The sequence below is a fragment of the Delphinus delphis genome, chromosome 2 (genome assembly GCF_949987515.2).
Source record: "Delphinus delphis chromosome 2, mDelDel1.2, whole genome shotgun sequence".
Classification (NCBI taxonomy): domain Eukaryota; kingdom Metazoa; phylum Chordata; class Mammalia; order Artiodactyla; family Delphinidae; genus Delphinus; species Delphinus delphis.
This window is the reverse complement of record NC_082684.1, coordinates 157,931,679-157,949,957: the sequence shown is the minus strand read 5'-3', so window position 1 is coordinate 157,949,957 and position 18,279 is coordinate 157,931,679. Positions and strand designations below refer to the sequence as shown.

General features: G+C 40.6%; 1 protein-coding gene across 3 annotated transcripts in view; it reads left to right on the top strand.

Annotated features, from left to right (window-relative positions):
* The window catches only part of USP6NL (USP6 N-terminal like), a 143,795-nt gene that overhangs the window by 91,552 nt on the left and 33,964 nt on the right, over positions 1-18,279 (top strand). For all 3 annotated transcript variants that reach the window (XM_060006035.1, XM_060006036.1, XM_060006034.1), the window contains 2 exons: positions 225-264; positions 11,349-11,429. In XM_060006035.1, coding sequence (XP_059862018.1) covers positions 225-264; positions 11,349-11,429 — 121 coding nt within the window. The remainder of the gene's footprint in view (positions 1-224; positions 265-11,348; positions 11,430-18,279) is intronic.

Genomic DNA, 18,279 nt, shown 5'->3' with positions numbered 1-18,279 from the left:
CAGGAGATGACTGGATTGGACAGAGTGTGTCTAGAGATTTGAAGACAGGGGACGTGGTTACAGAATAGCTCATTGTTTTATGTTAAATTCGGTGGAGTGGAAGCTTACGTAGCTCTTGAGATGATAAATAAATGGTTGTACATCATGTTTACCTACAGGTTTATAATGTTTTAAAAGTTTGCTCTGGTTTCAACTATTTCACATCCACTGTTTTTCCTCTGCAGCGAAGAGGAGCTCCCATATCATAATGCAGCTATGGAACGGGTAAGTCCAACTCTGCGTTTGTTTACAGTTACCGGGGAATTACATTCATCAGAGGAATAAAACCTGCTACCGTTGAGATTGTGAGTGCCGTGTTATATATGTCAGTGCTGTAGTCATCGTTAGAATTTGACCCTCATGTTTCTTACTGTAAGAAAGTAATTAAATTAATGGTGAAATAATTTTAGATTTTATGGAACTTCTGATAGGTACTTGGAAAAAAGGTGAGGTAGGCGTTAGCAGAGAGTGCATTGTGCGCGGGTAGTTCTCCATCGAGGATGCCTCAGGACTCGGGCCTGGTGAGAGCACAGAGCTTGGGAGCAGCGAGAGCCTGGGCCCCTAAAGTGTACAAGTTTCCCGGGTGCCTCTAAAGCACCATGCGGCTCCTAAAGCCGTGGTCCAGACCAGCAGCTCTTCGGAACATAACTGTGCCGTGAGCTTTTAATCACATTTTCCACAGACAACAACAAAAAGAGTTTGCTGTAGTCAAATAAGTACATGTGCATTTTAAAGACTTAGAAGTCTTACATATAGTAAACTCATCAGTTTTTTTGTAACTCAGTGGTTCCCCTTTCTTCATTGCACTTGGCTGGGGAGCTGACTCCATAGCTGGGTGTGCATGAGAACCAGCGACTGAATGTTTAAGGTTGCTCAGAGCCTCCCTCCCCCTCTCCATTGTTTTATGTACCTAAAAATGAATTGTAGAATTTATGATTTGAGAGGGAGGCTATTGATCGGGGGGATTATTCTCAGTTTGTTTATGTTTGATGGGGGAAGGAGGCTGGGTTTCAGACAATGGAGGTAAAATTGGAATTGGAATTTGAAAAATATTTTAGAAAATCTTTCTAAAGTAAAAAATTTCCTGAAAATTAGAACTGTAGCATAACTCTGGATAAAAAGTGCCATTTTACATATACCGTGTAGAGAGCCCTACGGGTACTTCCTGCGGTTAAATTCTCTTGTGACTGCCTGATTCTGTGTCATAACCTTGATGTTTGGGCAAAGAAGTTTCTTTCTCTTAATAAAGCTCTATTACTGCTTAGCAACTATATATCAAGCACGGGTCTAGAATCGAGGCCATAGCCTGGAACATCAGGATCAAATACGGCATAGTTTCTGCTCTGAGAGGCTGGCTGTTCATCCAGTGACTAGAGGCAGGTCAGGTGGGACAGTAGTGGGAAATGATAGTGGCTTTCAGGGGCATGGTGTGTGCAGCGTGTCGTGGCAGTGGTGCTGGCGGAGAAGGCGGGCCCCTGCGGCCCAGGGATGCAGGAGAAGGAAGTGACGGCGCTTTCTACCAATTCTGCCCCTGGTGAACTTCTACCAGACCACTTGGAAGTGGGCACACAGGGATTTGCTTGTGTCCACGTTCCGGCCATTCTCTCTCTGTTAGTGCCCTGACTTGGCTAATCCGTGGACCCTCTGGATCCCACAACTGTTATGTCTTCATTCCCCTCTCTTCCCGGCTCAGCTCTGCCACAGGCTGGGACTGCCCCCTCCCCCCTCCTGCCCACTTCTCCTGGGCTGAACTTTGTGCCTCTGCAGCGCCTGCACCTGAGCGGCTCAGTGCAACTGGGAAAAGACTCTCAACTGGGATGACTGGTTTTACTTTACATCCATGTTCACAAACCTCAGCTGGATGTTTATGCTGCCTGGACATCATACCGCTTCCTCCTAGCGAATTTCTGCTCCCATTTTAACTAGTGCAGCTTCCTATTCCCTCTCAAACCTCCAGTACCTCCTTCTCTGGCCTTGCCCAGCCGATGTGCGTGCTTCGTGTTTCCTATTTCTTATCTCTGCACTGTCACACCAAGTAGTCAGTTCCCAGTGACCCACCCACGCGTGTGATTGGTTGCTTAGCCTCACTCTCACACGTTCCCACTTCTTGGCCTTCAGAACCCCCTACTCTCCACATATTCTTCTTTCCTCACTGGCTGCTCTTTCTCCATTTCCTCCACTTGTTCCTTCTCGTCTCATGACTTTATCCTGAGCCCATGGCTCAGGCCTGGAACTTCTCTTTCCTGTCTGGATCTCCTCCTCGGTCATCTCATCTAGTCTTTTGGCTTTAAACGCCAGCCCCCAGACTGTGTGTGCATTTCAGTGTCTAGACTTAGTGTCTGGCTTACTCCATACACTCAGATGTCTTTAAAATGTCGAAACTGGGGTTTCTGTTATTCTCTTCAAATCCATCTGTGAACAAGCTCTCCATCTCAACCAGTGGGAGCGCCACCCTTCCAGGTTTCAGTCTAAAAACTTCTGAGTTGTGTTTGACCATCCCCACACCTCATGTGTCAGCTTGGCCTTCAGTGTGTGTCCACAGTCTGATGACTTCTCAGCATCCGCGCTTCTGCTGCCTGGTCTGCTGGAACCTCTCTTCTGGGGCTTCCAGCTTCTTTCTTCTGCTAGTGTCCGCTGTCTGTTCACCACAAGAGCCGGAATGATCCTGTTAAAATAAGAGAGAGTGTGTCACTCTTGATGGGAACATCCTGCCTGCTCTCCAGCTTATCCACAGTAAAGGGGAAGGTCCTTAGAATGATCTCAGAACCCCGTGTGACTGGTTTCCGTGAGTCTCTCCTCTCCTGCTCCCATCTCTTGCTCACCCACCGGCCTCCTCAGTGTTCCCCGACCAGCCCGCCATGTTCCCTCTTTCAGGCTTTTGCCTGGCTGCCTCCTCTCCTGGGGAGCCCCTCCTCCTACCCCCAAAAGCTACAGGGCATGGTCCCTCATCTGCTCCAGGTATTTACTGTATGACGCCACCTTCGGAATAGGACCCTCCCTGGCATCTCAGATCTTACGTTGGGAACTCCCTCCCCCCTGCATTTCAACTATCCCCCTCGGTCCTTTGTTTCTCTCTTGAGTACTCACACTGTTTCACTTACTCAGTATTTTACTTATGTCTTTTTTTTTGTCTGTTTCCTCACTAGGATGTAATCTCTAGGAGGGGGGTTTCATCTGCTTTGTTCACTGTTGTATCCCCAGAACCTAGAGCAGGGCACATAGTACGTGCATAATAAATGGTGGCTGAGTAAACGACCAGGTGAACATAAAGACTGTGTTATGTCATTAAACAGGTGAATTTAAAGGTTGACGGAGCTTGTCCTTTCAAATGTTGACAGTGTGCTTTATTTGAGAAATGAGGGAGAGAAGAGTTGGAAGGTACCTTATCCATATTTGGCAGAATAAAAATCTGGCAACCCACTGTTGACTTTTCTTTCCAATGCCACCTCTCTTCCCCTTTCAGAACGAATTCCTGGTCCAGAAAATTCAGACATGTGGGAACCAGTAGCGTAGATGATTCAAGAAATGTGACAGTGAAGGAAAGAAGAAATATGAGACAAAACCTAGTTGGAGAATGCGTGCTTGAGGGAGGTTGTTTGTTTTTAATTTTTTTTTAAAGAGATTTGCCTGTACAGTAAAAGACCTCTTATCCAATGCAGTTAAAGTTATAATTAATGGATTGTTTGCTCTAAACAGTTTAATATAACAGGGAATCACTATGAAATGATACGCACACCTTAATAATTTAACGTAAGACATAGTTTCATATTCCCTCGTCAGGCTTTTACTGGGAGTGGGGGTTCTGAGGCTGCCGACTGAGACTCCGTCCTCCCCTTGTCTATAAACTGCCCTCATATCCTGTGGCCCAGTTGGTTTCTTTAAAGTGGAATGAGAACTTTAGACACATGCAGAGCAGTCTGAGGCTGGAAACTTTTTAGTTTATCAGGATTTCCCCCAATTTTTCTAGTTTCAGTTTAGTTCATACGTTCTTCAGTGATTGCCTAGTCCTAATGGCCAAGGTCTGCCATTTCTAGGAAACTAATAAAAAATTCTGCATATTCATATGCGGCATTGAATAAAATCAGTGGAAAGGATAGCCTTGTGGAAGCGTACAAGTGTTCATCAGTCTTCACAAAGCATCCACTTGCAACGTGTACTTCCTGCCTGCTGTTCGGGAACACTTGTACATTGATGCATAGTCAGGTCATCGGGGCTTTTGTTCCAGCTTTGCCAGTGTATTCCTTTTACATAAGGTAATTCTCTGTTTAAAATAGGGTGTGGAAGGCAGGCAGTCCCTCGTAAGAGGAGGGGTGTTGGTGTTTGCAGACTGCTTTGGATTCCCCCTGACAGTCACTGAAGCAAATAAACACACACACTTATTATATTTACTCTGCAGAGAACACTATTAATAATGGATTATATTGTTTCTTTGAGCTTATTGATGTTTTTAATAAGGAGGAAAGGATATGTAAAGCTATGAATTTTCATGGATTCAGCTACTCCTTTTTGCAGTGCAGTATTTTGCTTGGCTTAACAGAATATTGGAGCCTTTTCAGATCTTTAAAAATTATATTTTAATTTTACGAGGTGTGAAATCTTGCTCAAAATACACTGACTTTTCAATATCATCATTCTATCAAAACACGACTCTTTGCTTCTTACACTCCTTATCCTCTCCTGACCTCTGCTGGTGAGGTCTAGTTGTGCGTGCCTTGGGTCAGCTTTATCCTCAGCCACACATCCTAATATTCAAAAAAACATCTGAAGACTCGAACTTCAGTAGAGTTCTGAGCCTTCTTATTCTAGAAGAGAAGGCTATTTAATATCCATCCATGCATTGTGTATATGGGTAGCCTTTACTACCTATCTTATAAATCATTGTTGCTAGTGGGAGGAACATTGGACCCAATGCAAGGCAACTTCATACTGTGTGGGTGATGCAGCAGTTGTTAAATACTTCCTATTCAATTGGTCCTGTATAGGATTAAGGTATAGTCTCAGACCACTAGAGGTTGAATGATCTCAACCAAGAAGATATTGGTCCCATTTTTAATCGTTATACCCTCCTTACCCCAATAGGAGGGGCCAGTCCTGATTCAGAGGGGATGTGAATTTAAGATGATCAGGTATCAGGTTGCAAACTTCAAATGGAAGTTTAGTCCTTTCCTGAAAACAGCTCCTGGGGAAGAGTATACAACACCGTACCATTTCCTAATCAGTGGAGGTAATGGAGAGATAACAAAGGGAATATAGAGTGGAGGTTAAGACCTCTGCCTCATTTTCCTTTTGATATATGTTGTTCTGACATTCTCAGGGGAGTAGAATTTCCTTATACTAGGGTCTCCTATATGATTTTAAAAATTTCAGTGATGAGCACATCTAGCACCCAGATCTGTCTAGTACCCAGATCTTAGTTTTGGAATACCATTCCCCATTAAAAAGAACCACTGTTTCTTTAAAGAAATGGATGATCTAGGTCTAGGATAGAAAAAAGTATAAAGTGAGCCTGAATTACATTGTGCCAGATGAGTCATGTCTAAAGGATCTGCCTGAAGAGGGGAAATCTCCAAGCAGGTAAGAGGCAGCCCAGCCAAATTGGGGGCAATTTGAGCTTCAAAAAGAATAATGATGATAATAATAATGGATTTTAACACATTGAATAAAATAGTCCTTTATACCTTAGTGATATTAAAAATGGGGAGGGACTTGAAAGGAAAAACTTTTTAATAGAAAAATATCAGTTAATAATATAGACAGAATCATAAGGAAAAAAAAATCCACCATACCATTTTACCACCATCAGAATCAGAATTGACTCAGACAGAGATTATAGTGGATGAGAAGACCATTGAGTAGAGCTGTTAAGGAACAGGATATCCGTACTATCTCAAAGTGCACCACCCACATTACTTAGCAGTTACACAAAGGAATTTCTCTATTAGTGGAAAAATTGGGCAAATACCACTTAACCAAGGGATCAAAAGTTGTATCCTTGATAATGGTACAAATCAGCATGATCTGTCACTGGATGTGATGCCATAAGAAGAACACAAAATCACCTGTGTAATAGTCCCACCAAAATCTAGGGGAAACAGTTAGCAAAGCCAGATAGTGTGGACTAGACTCTTCAAAAGTCAACATCAGGAAAGACAAACAAAGGCCAGGGGACTGTTCTAGAGCAAAGGGAACTTAAGAGATGTGCCAGTAAAGGCAATGTATGTTCCAGGGTTGGATTCTGAATTCCCCTCCCCAACCCACCTAAAGGAAACAGCCTTAAAGAACGATTTTGGGACAAGTGGGGAGTTTGGTATATGGACCGTTTATTACCAAGTAACGGACCAATTTTAAATTTCTTGAAAGGGTGTAATAGTTGTACTGTGATTATGTAGGATAATGTGTCTTGTTCTTTGGTGTTACATACTTGAAATATTCGGAGTGTTCACGACGTCTGAGATTTTCTAATAGATCAGCGCCCCCCACCCCCCTGCAAAAAAAAAGCCCTAATATAAATAGATTAAATCTGGCAAAATGTTAATAATTGATGGATTTTGGTGAAGCATATATAAGTATATGGTGCATTGGTCTTCCACTTTTCTGTAGGCTTGAAATATTTCAATAAAAATTGGGAGAAGTAAGATGTCAGTGTATAAAGGCAACAGAGTTATTTAATATCAGCTTTGTATAGATTCCTAACATCAGTAGTTTCACATTTTAGCAGCACTTTGAAAAGCGTTGCCAACATGATGGAATGATCCATATCTTTATTATGCTACATTAGAGATACTATTGTACTTATGTTTACTTCTGTATTATAGTGATCGAACTGCTATCAAAAGTACTAGGGATTTTGGTCGGTCTAGTCATATTCATTCTCCTTCCCACCCCTCTGCTTCCAAGACCACAAAATGCTGTTACATAATTGCTTCATAGTATTGTTTGCTTGTCTCTCCTGATGTAAATTATGTTTAAAAATGTTTACTTAACTTTTCTTATACACCAGTCACAGTTTTAGGTGATGAAATTAAGAGTATATGATATGGTTCCTGTACTCAAGGAGTTCATCCTTTAATAATAATAATAATAAATTTGGGCATTTAGACCAACTAGAACACAAGTGGTGTTAGGTGCTATAACAATAATCATAATAATTCTCATTTTATAGATAAGGAAACTAAGATACAGAAAGATTACGTAACTCGTCCCAAATGAAACAGATAAGAAGGGGCAGAACTCAGGCCACCTGAGTCCTTAGTCCATGCCATGAAATGCTGAAGAAACAGTTTATTTTGCCTGGAGGATGGAGGAATTTGGAAAAGGTTTTGGACATTTGACTGGGTCTTGAGAGGATGCATAGGGTTTTGCCAGATGATGGTGAGGAAGAGCATCACAGGCAGATGAAAAGCAAACACTGGTCAGAGAGGCATGAAAATACATTGTGTGTTGGGAATGACAAATAGTTCAAGGTGGCCAGATCATAAAAGTAGCAGGGGAAAAAAAAAAAAAGTAACAGGAAGTGAAACTAGAAGGTGAGTTTGGGCCATATTGTGAAGGGCCAACCGTGTAGAGATTTGAACTTTATTTGTAGCTATTGAAAGATTTTAAGCTGGGACTCACTTTTTAAAGGTCATAGCAGTGTGGAGGCTGGCTTGAAGCCATCCAGGGCTACCTGTGAGGAGTTACTGCCCTCATCTAGGGATGAGGATTGACAGAAAAAGGGCAGAGGGTGTGATGGAAGCGGAAGTGGATGGGACCAGCAGAGTGTAGGTTGGGAAAGAAGATACAAGGAAGACTGAAGACAACCTAAGCTTCTAGGTTGATTGACTTAGTGGGTGGTGATGCTCTTAATTCGTAGTAGGAAAGGGAGGGGTAATTAGCAGCATGTTTAGGGAAATCGTTTTGGGTGTGCTGAGTTTGAAGTATCTGCTGAACTTCTGGGTGAGATTCTAACTTGCTGTTATATTCTAGTCTGTTTTGGTGTTACTGAGTCCATGGCAAGATGATGTTCCTTAGCCTATTTTTCTAGAGCATTTAAGTTTACATTTGTCACATGTGTTTTCAGTTACTCCTTACCTCAGAATAAATTCTGGAGTTGTTAAGCTATAGCATGTTTGCTGATAAAGTATATTGTATCCATTTATTATAGATGCATGAGTGCATGCAAGTCTGGTGTAGTTGATCGGGCAGAGTTATGGAGTTAACACTGAAACCCGATTGAACTACTGATGTATAATTTAAAAATCCTACAGCCTGGGAGCTTTACCGAAGTGTATTTTTTTCCTTTTTTTTTTTTTTTTTTTTTGCTGTAGGGGAAAGAAATGTATACTTAATGGTTCTGAAAATTGTGTGCGTCTTTTTTATCCTTGCATATGAGAATGTGTAGCATTTAAAATAACCTCTCTATATATATGATGAGCATTAGAATACAAAAATGTGCCTTTAAAGAAAAGAATAGCTATTTCTTAAAGTGATTTATTGACAATTTAATAGTCATAAGAATGAAAGATAGCAAAAGACTTGCTAGATCTCAGCAGGGTTTTTCCTGGCAAAGTGTATGTTATTGTACTCTTGGATGGGCTTGAATCATTTGGTGTTTTCCTGTTGGTGGAGAAAGGGATTGTGGTTTGAAGAAGTCATGGGGGGAAGTGCAGAAGAACAAGAAAGTACCAAATGGCATCTTAGATCAATCTTAATTTTTCACAGCTTGGCTTTCTGTAAAGTAACATTTAGCAGAAACATTAATTAGATTTCAGAGCCCCACTGAGTTTTAAAATTAAACGTATTTCTGGAACCATCTGTAAGATTTTATTACTAATAATATAATGAAGAATATGCTTAATCTTTTGAAAAATGAGAATCATAACAGGGTATCTTTTGCTCACAAGTGATCATCTTTGGTTATGAAAAAACCATCAAAATTTTTAAGAGTAAAGAAGTAATTAAAGAGTTTTAAGGATATGCCTAAAAATAAAATTTCATAAAATTATTCTGATTGGTGAGAATCTTTTCCTAAATTCAGGACTTTCTTTGGGATTTTATGCTTCTTTTGAATCTAAAAATATCGACGGTGGGCCCATGCCATCTGCCTGTTTGAGGCTGGATTGAAGACCGTCGATGAGGAACTATTGCTTCCATCCAGGAACTGTGATCCCCGACGAGAGCAGGGACATGATGGAGGCAAGAGCGTAGGATATGGCGGCCTAGAGCGCAGGTCCTGGGGCCACGCTGCCTGGCCTTGAACTCACCAGTTGCGGGAACTTGGAGAAGTTGATTAGACCCTTTGTGCCTCTGTTTCCTTATTTGTAAAATGGGGGTGATTGGGCTTCCCTGGTGGCGCAGTGGTTGAGAGTCCGCCTGCCGTTGCAGGGGACACGGGTTCGTGCCCCGGTCCGGGAAGATCCCACGTGCCGAGGAGCGGCTGGGCCCGTGAGCCGTGGCCATTAAGCCTGCGTGCCCGGAGCCTGCGCTCCGCAACGGGAGAGGCCACAACAGTGAGAGGCCCACGTTACGCAAAAAAAAAAAAAAAAAAAAATGGGGGTGATTATACCTACCTCATAAGGGTATAACAAGCATACTTTTTTTTTTTTTTTTTTTTGCGGTATGCGGGCCTCTCACTGCTGTGGCCTCTCCCATTGTGGAGCACAGGCTCCGGATGCGCAGGCCCAGCGGCCACGGCCCACGGGCCCAGCCGCTCCGCGGCATGTGGGATCCCCCCAGACCGGGGCACGAACCCATGTCCCCTGCATCGGCAGGCGGACTCTCAACCACTGCACCACCAGGGAAGCCCATGAGCATACATTTTTGAGCATAAAATGTATCCTCAGAACCATTTTCTTTCCTGTGTAGTCTTCCATTTCATTTACTTTTTAGATGCACTTAATACACTTAGGCCTTCTGAAAAGACAATGCTGGGATCGAGGAGAATTAACAAAATAGCAGAATCTCAGCTCACTCATAAGAAAGAATTCTGTTGAGTTTTGTTCTCATGAAAAGGTCATCATTAGTAGTGGACCCTGCCGGGCTCTGTTCTAGGCAGTGGGGAAGCAGCGAACATCTCGGCCTTCGTAGATGGAGTAGTCAGGGGGGAGGAGGTTAGGTGTGCGGCAGCGAGGGGCCTCCTAGGCTGCGCCCCCAGAGGAGAGGACTTGCTCACCTGGTCATGGGCACAGGGGTCACCCAGACTTCTTGGCTGAAGAGGATGTTTTTCCTGCCTGAAAGGACAGAGTACACATGGATTTTCTGAGGGTAGCTGGGCTCCCAAAGTAAAGGGACAGAGGGCTGTGCACACCCAGTTTTTTCTAAATGTATGAATCAAGTAAGTCACTCTACCACCATAGGAGTGAATAAGAGATTGGAGAGCCCACCCGAGTACTTAGGAAAAATGCCCCTTCTCCTTGAGACCAAAGAAGTGCGGAAGAAGCCTTTTCTCTGCCACCTTCCCCGTTTCCAACTTTGCCCCAAATCTTAATTTAGTGTGACAGCCAAGAGCCCCACCTATGTGTTCAGCCTCAGCTCCGGATGGTTCCTTTTTTACCCCCTACACTGCTGCATTGTCGAAGAAGTACATCTGTCCATGCTTCTCGGAATGTTCTTTCCCATGTTGCACTTGATAAAAACCCTAACCCTCTTCCAGTCCTTCATTTATACTCGCCTCCTCTGACGCCCCTGGGTGGGTTCGACTGCTCCCTCCACAGGACTTGAGTCACCATCTCTGCCTCTAGGTGACAACACTGCATATTCCATGTCGGGTACCCTTAGCAGGCGGTGAACTTGCCTTGGGACAGCAACTATTACTTATTTTTGTACAGTTTTTCACTAACGTAGTGCTAGTTATATGATGATCTCCCCCCAGTAATACCCAATTCTCCTTTACAAAACCACCTTTGTCACCGAAAACATTAAGATGCCAGAAATCGGTAAAATGTGAAAGAAGAGAATGGAATTTTGAAGTTGTGTTTTTGATGCTTCATAAAAATATTTCAGACTGTTTTAAAACTTCCTTTTGGCTTAAATTTGTAGAGTAGCCAGCGTTTTCAGTGATTAAAATGTTAGAAAATTTAAGGGATCCCTTTCTCTTTACCTGTCCCAATGGAGCATCTCCTACGTGTCTTAACGTCGGCGGGGGGATACTGTAGACACAAATGTCATCAATTATACAACTTTAAAAAAAAGTTAGGATATTTGCTGTCCAATATAGCATAACTTTTTTAGTAGTCCTTTTTCAGCAGCATTTTCCTTGACAGTTTTTTGTAATTTGTAAGTAAAAGAAGCCTGAAACAAACAGTAACAATGAATTTCAATTTTATTTTTAGCAAAAGCACCTGGAAATTGAAAGAACTACTAAATGGTTGAAAATGCTAAAAGGATGGGAAAAATACAAGAACACTGAAAAGGTAATTAAAAATGTTACTTCCTTATGAAACTATACAAATTCAATGTGGATTTGCCCAGTAAAAGTTCCTCTTTAATTATAAGAGTATTATGTTCATATTCTTAAAAAATTTTTAAGTGTAATTTAATTGAGTGGAATGCCTCAAATTAGGAGTCTTTGTGCTGTCACAGAATAGCCAGTTCAGATGGGTTGCAGGAATTGAGAGGATGTGGCGGACAGTCCAGAGGCCAGCTGGCTTTCGGGGATGATTGAATTCCGCCGCTTGGTTATGTTGTCTGTGATTTCGTTTCTTTCCGTCTCTCTTCTCTGCCTACTTCAGTGTCGGCTTCCTGCTGAGCTTGGCTTCCCTTTGGGATCAGGATTATTGCCGTCATTCCAGGCTTTGTATCCCCCTGTCTCTCTGCTCAGAAGGAGAGAGGCCTGGCCTCTGAAAGCTTTCCGTGAAGCAGGAGCGTCTCCTTGTCTAAAGCTTCTAGCAGACCACCCTCGCACCCCGCCCCAGATCTTTTTACCCCGCATTGACTCTGTGCTGTTTTGAATCAATTTGTAAAAATGCATATATCTATTAATATTCCTACTAATCTAATCAGTAGGAATTCCTACTAATTCCTACTATTCTTCCTTAAATATTGGGAAGCTGTGAAGTTCCTAGTGGTGTAAGTTTTCCAAAATTCTAACTTTTGCTTGAAAGGGCAGATGTTATCAGGGGCAAAAATACTGTCAGGTATTTTCCTTAAAGTGGCTTACTTCATTTATTTTTGAGAAGAATGTCTGCTAAGTACCCAGTGTCAACAACCACGATTGGCTGGTCAGTCGTTCTTTCAAGTAATGACGGTGTCCGTGACCAAAGCAGTTGGTTCAGATCGCGATTCATACAATTTCATAAATGCTCTTTCTTGAGGCCGACACTCTGCTCTGTGTGCGTTCCACCTCATCTCTCAGAATATTAATAAGACGTGTGTGTATTCAGGATTGAGATTGAATGAAATTAATAGTTTCTACTGCTTCGTCAAGGGCATTCCTAAGCGAACTGACCTCTTTTTTAAACTGTGAGGAAAGAATGCAGTGACTGCCAGCACAGTGCTTCCTCTGCCTTAGTTTGTGTTGATGTGCCAGGGGCTTCACCACCATGGCTTTTGTGCTCCCAGTGCCAAAGTCAACATAGGGAAAGAGGCAAATAATGGTTTAGTATCATTACAAAAATAGTCTTGACCTCATGGCCCATGCCTTGAGAACAGCTGACATCTAAGCCTCGGTTTCCTCATCTATAAAGTGGAGATAACAATACCCATTTCAAAGAGATGAAGATTTAATGATTTCATGCATATAAAGCACTTGGCATTGCACCTTGCATATAATAAGCATTCAATAGGGTTGATTACTGCTATCAGTTTTTTGAAAGAAGGTTGGGCAGTAAAAAATATTTAAAGGGAAAAAAGAAATCTTCCATAATCCTACAGCAAAACACTGAGCTGTTAGGATTTTTGTCTGTTTCCTCACACTTTTTTTCCATGCATTATGTATTTTTTCCTTTTTACATAGATATAAACTGTTGTGTGTCAGCCTTTACCAACAAGAATTCCAGGGAGCAGCAGTTCCTTGGGGTCTAACGGGTATTACACAAAAGCATTGTTGCCTAATGGTTAAGCAATAGACTATCCTAGGTTCAATCCCTAGCTCTGCCACATTACTAGTAGTATGACCTGGAGGAAGGTATTTAACCTTTTTCTGCCTTAGTTTACTTGTCTGTAAAATGGGGGTAATCACAATCCCTCCTTCACAGAGTCATTTTGAGAATTAAATAAGTTAATTCATGTAAAGCACAAAGAATAGTGCCTGATACTTAATATGCAGTCAGTAAGTGTTGTTTATTATTACATGAGAAAGGGGCTCTCTGGTTAAATAAAGTTGGGATAAGGCTGAACCGAGGTAAGCGGGTTTCTTTACTACAGGATGCCTCATCAACTTTAATATTATAACGTGGTAGAAATTTTCAAGAGGGACCTTAAATTGCATGACACTTATTCAGCCATGGAAATCTTTTTGTCATGGGGTATCTCACAGGAATAAGGTCACTCTTCTTTTTGAGCATCCTAAATATCCCTATTTAAATTCCATTAGACTCTTACTATTTTATTTCATCAGGAGTAAGTTCATTTCTGGGTTGCTGATTTCATTAAGGTGCTTCAAGAAGAATCCGTTCAGAGTAGGATGTTGGTCATGACCCCTGTGCTCTTGTTTAACACTCTGCTTCTCAGACTGGCCTAAAACTGACAACTACTTCACCTGACATCTTTGTGGAAAGGTCTCTCAAGCGCTAATTACAGGATCAGTTTTGATGTGTTGCACCTACACTTTCGTCTCAGCTTCAGTTCAATAAAATATTTGTAGAATTGTGTGGCTTTATACATATGTCTGAAAGTATATAAGCCTCTGTAAAAATGAACATTCTACTGGGCTGTTACGCTCACAGCAACTCTGGCTAACATACTTCCCAGTAAGAGGGATTTTAGTAGAGCTCTTCCTTTCATGAATAATTTTAAAGTATTTTCCCACAGCTATAATGCTAGTTATTTGATGATATATATGGTCCAATCTGGTATGAGGTAGAATGTACCTTCTAAAAGAATGCTGCTCTCAGTTCATACCCAGTTTTAAGTTGCATTGAAGTTAAAAAGTAGTATATATTTTTCTTCTCTTCCAAAGGGAGGTATAAGTTTTCTCTCAACAGACTCCTTACTTATGTAGTAGTGGTACAAAGAAGTATCTAAAAATATCTTGAAATAAAAATATATAGCTCTGATAAGAATATTTGGATTTTTAGAATATAAGATTTAATGAAAAATAGTTGCCATTACGGTTGCCTGTGTTTTCACAGTGACTGCCCCCTATGTACAGTCATAGTGTATTTTTAAAATACAATCTATTAAATGAAGAGGTGAAGTTATCTCTGCTAAGTAGAGGCCATTCTGATTTAACTAGCCATTATTAATTGTGTCTAAGCTCTGTCACAGCAGAGTTCCTACTACAGATACACATTTTTTTTTTCTGGTTAAATAACTGAATGGACCTTTGTTCGTCAGGTAACTAACAGACTCATATTAGCCAACATTTGATTGTACTGATGTGAAAATGGAGGCACGATGTTTAGAAATAAATTTCTCAAGGCCATTATTAGTGACAAGCAAGAGATGCTACGTCCAGATACCATCTGTTTGCTAGCTCTCCCTTTCGGTGTTTGTCAGTAAAAGGCCGGAAGGAAATAGAAAGTGGTTGTAAGAGGCATTAGGGCCTTGTGGATTCTAAAGCTTTCAGATCCAGACTCAGGAGACGTGGGCCTATTTGGAGACAGAGACGAAAGGACCAACGGAGCAGGGACGACTGAAGGAAATGAAGGCAATGAAGAGCACAGGCAGCTCAGAGAGTAAACTTTTGTCTCCTGGAGTTCACTTGCAGTTTTGATAGTCCCACCAAACTGAGCCAAACTTGCTGGGCTGAAAAGTTTACTCCCTCGCAGCCATGCTGGCACGCACTGCACATTTATCACTATTTTGAAACCAGTAAGGTTAGAAAGACGTGTTGAAAACATTAGGTCAGTTGATGGAAAAAAAAAAATTGTTTTTTTTTAGTTGATGGATTTTTAAATTTATCTGTGTGACTGAAATAGACCGCTTGATTTTATTGGCAGGTGAACAGAGATCATACCCATAAAATAAAATTGTAACAGAATTTTAAAGGTAGTACTTTTCAAATTGGAATATTAAAATCCAACATATAAAAGTTCTATATATATCATGATTGTTCAGACTATGATCTATGAAATCTGACTACTTGAATTTCAGTTCTTCTTCCACAGTGTATTAGTTATGTGACTGAGCTTATTACTAAACCTTTCTACACCTGATTTTCTCATCTGTAAAATGGACATGATAAGCACTGTACCTACCTCTTTAGGAATGTAAAAATACTACGAGGAATACTTTGATCTAGAAACATATCTCAGCTCCTAATAATCATAAAATGTTAGTTAGTGTAACTGGTGTTACTAACATTGCTATTACTGTTTGATTTATCACTATCTTTACCCTCGTCCCCATCCTCATTTCTCCTTCCTGGAAAATTCCTGCATATCCTTTATGTTGAGTTTGTTGTCATCCTCTCTAAAGGAAATCTTTCCTTACTCTCTCCCGCAGAACTCACCCCGCTTCCTCCATTATAGTATCTCTGGTATAGTCTCGGGATGAGAGCCCCGGTGTTGGACCAATAAAGAAGTGACCATCACAGCAGATACACTGCCCCTGCCCCCAACACCTTTATCCCTAAACTGTTTCTGGTTCCCCTTAGAATCTCGTGTCTATTCCGTAAGGGCCAGCTGCCCCCAAAATCACTCCCCCAGATTAGACAGCGTGGCGCCTGCCATTCTCCCATTACCACCCAGGCCCACCTCTGGTGGGGATGATGTCTATCACGACTTGCCCCTCAGGGTGTGATACTCAGCTCTGATAGGAATTAACATATGTGACCTTATTACAAAGGATTATGTTTATAATTATATGATTCTATGATTATCTTCCCCACTACACTGTGAACTCCACAGAACTTTTTCAAGTTTGTATCCATAGTACCTAGTAAGCATTGGCCACAAAGCAGAAAGTCATTACAGTTTCTGTTTACAATGAATGAACGAATGTTGTTCACTTTTGAGTTGGGATGACCAGCTGTCCCCTTCTACTGATAAATTCTACTACTTTAATAAAGTTGTGATCTCTAAGGGGCAGTGTGATTTGGCAGAAATATCCTGAAGCAGGAGCAGGAAGATGGAATTCTTGGCCTAGGCAGGCCACTTCTTTGTCCCTTGATTCCCTTCCTTTTAAACTGGAGTAGCACCTGCCCTGCCGACATTACAGAGCTGTCCTAGAAGGTGTGAGATACTGCTTTGTCAATTGACAGATTCTCAACAAATGAAAACTGTGCTACTGTTCTGGAGAATAAGCAGATTTTATTATAATTGTTGTGCTTTGATACGATTCCTACTTTGTTTTACAAAATTTCCAGAATTTCTACAATAGTTGAAAATTTGTGAGGAAAGATCTGTAACCACAGTGTCAGTCTGTCATGTAACAGTAGAAGTATTTGAAAAATAGTAACTATAATTTAAAATGCTTATTTTAAGATCTCATAATTTGATTCTTTTTCTACTGTATCTTACTTTGTATACATGTTTCATCTCTTTACCTTTCACAGCTTGAATCCAGATACATCCCTTTTTATATTCCTTTTGGGTTTTGATTATAATTTTATTTTATTTTACAATTTTATAATTTTATTATTAATGCTTTCTGCTCTTCAATTTCATTAATATTTTCCATTCCATGTATTTTAGTAAGTCCAGTTAAGCAGGACAGTAGATATACTACATAACACCATGGTTTTAGAAAGATGGTCTTTGCTTTTTATAAAATATAAAATCAGTATCTTCTACTAACTGGTAACATCTTCTGTGTGTCTTTGGGCAAGTTACTGAATCTTTTTGTGATTCACTGTCAGCATTTGTAAAATTGGGGTAATAATATCTCATAGAATTATTAATATCATTGAATGAGACAACATATGTAAATAGTTTTAAACAGTTTCCTGTACATAGTAAATGCTCAGTAAAAGTTGGTTTTAACTGTTACTGTTGATGATGATAATGACAGTGCATCAGAGTTTCTTTTTGAGCCTTTTCTAGACATGCCTCATTTTTCGTTTTATCCCTGGAATAACACTAGGACCATTAATTTTTTATTTCTACCTGAAATCTTTCTATTATTTCTTCTTCATTGAATCATGGCAATTTAATGTTTTGTTTTTCTAAATCTAGATTTAACTTTAGGATAAACAATGAACGGTAATTTTTGTACAGTTGGTGAATACAGAATTGAATGAAAGCAGTAAATAATGTCCAAAACCTTTGTAAGTGATACAGTATAAGAAATGCATGTGGTTCCTATCTTACTCATTGAAAAACATCCATCTAATGGACATTCAGGTCCATCAAAGTTTATCTGTTTACCTGCCATCATGTTTTACTTGACTATCAAAATTTCACTTTTCACATTTGCAATAATTCCCACATTCTGCTATTCATATTAATTGCTTTCAGTTTAACATCCTTACTCTAGAAATTCAGGAGATAATTTGAAGTTACTTTTAGTGGATGATATTCCTTTAAAAAGTTAAGTTTAGGGGCTTCCCTGGTGGCGCAGTGGTTGAGAATCCGCCTGCCAATGCAGGGGACACAGGTTCGTGCCCCGGTTCGGGGAGATCCCACATGCCGCGGAGCGGCTGGGCCCGTGAGCCATGGCCGCTGAGCCTACGGGTTCGGAGCCTGTGCTCCACAATGGGAGAGGCCACAACAGTGAGAGGCCCGCGTACCGCAAAAAAAAAAAAAAAGTTTATCATAATTTTGAAATGAATATAGATGATAAACTTTCTTTGGAAAGTAAATCTTAAATTCACTTTTTTTTAAACCACACTGTTTGCAGTTAATGGTGGTAAATGTTTAGTACATGGGAAATGTTGAAGAAGCAGAGTCCAGTTTATACAAAGCCTTTCTGTACATATTCTTCCAGTTACATCTACCGCATAAGTTAAAACTTCAGTGTTTCTAATCACTGTCTGCTGGAATTTCAAATTTGAGACTTACTGTGTTTATACCAAGAGAACAAAACTGAGATTATGTATGTAATTATCTGATTGAATCAACTTCACAGTATTCAGTGTTTCACAGGAAAAGTTATTCTATAGTGTCACTGATTTAAAATCACAGTTTCTTAAAGCTACATCATAATTTAGTTACTAAAGGTTTC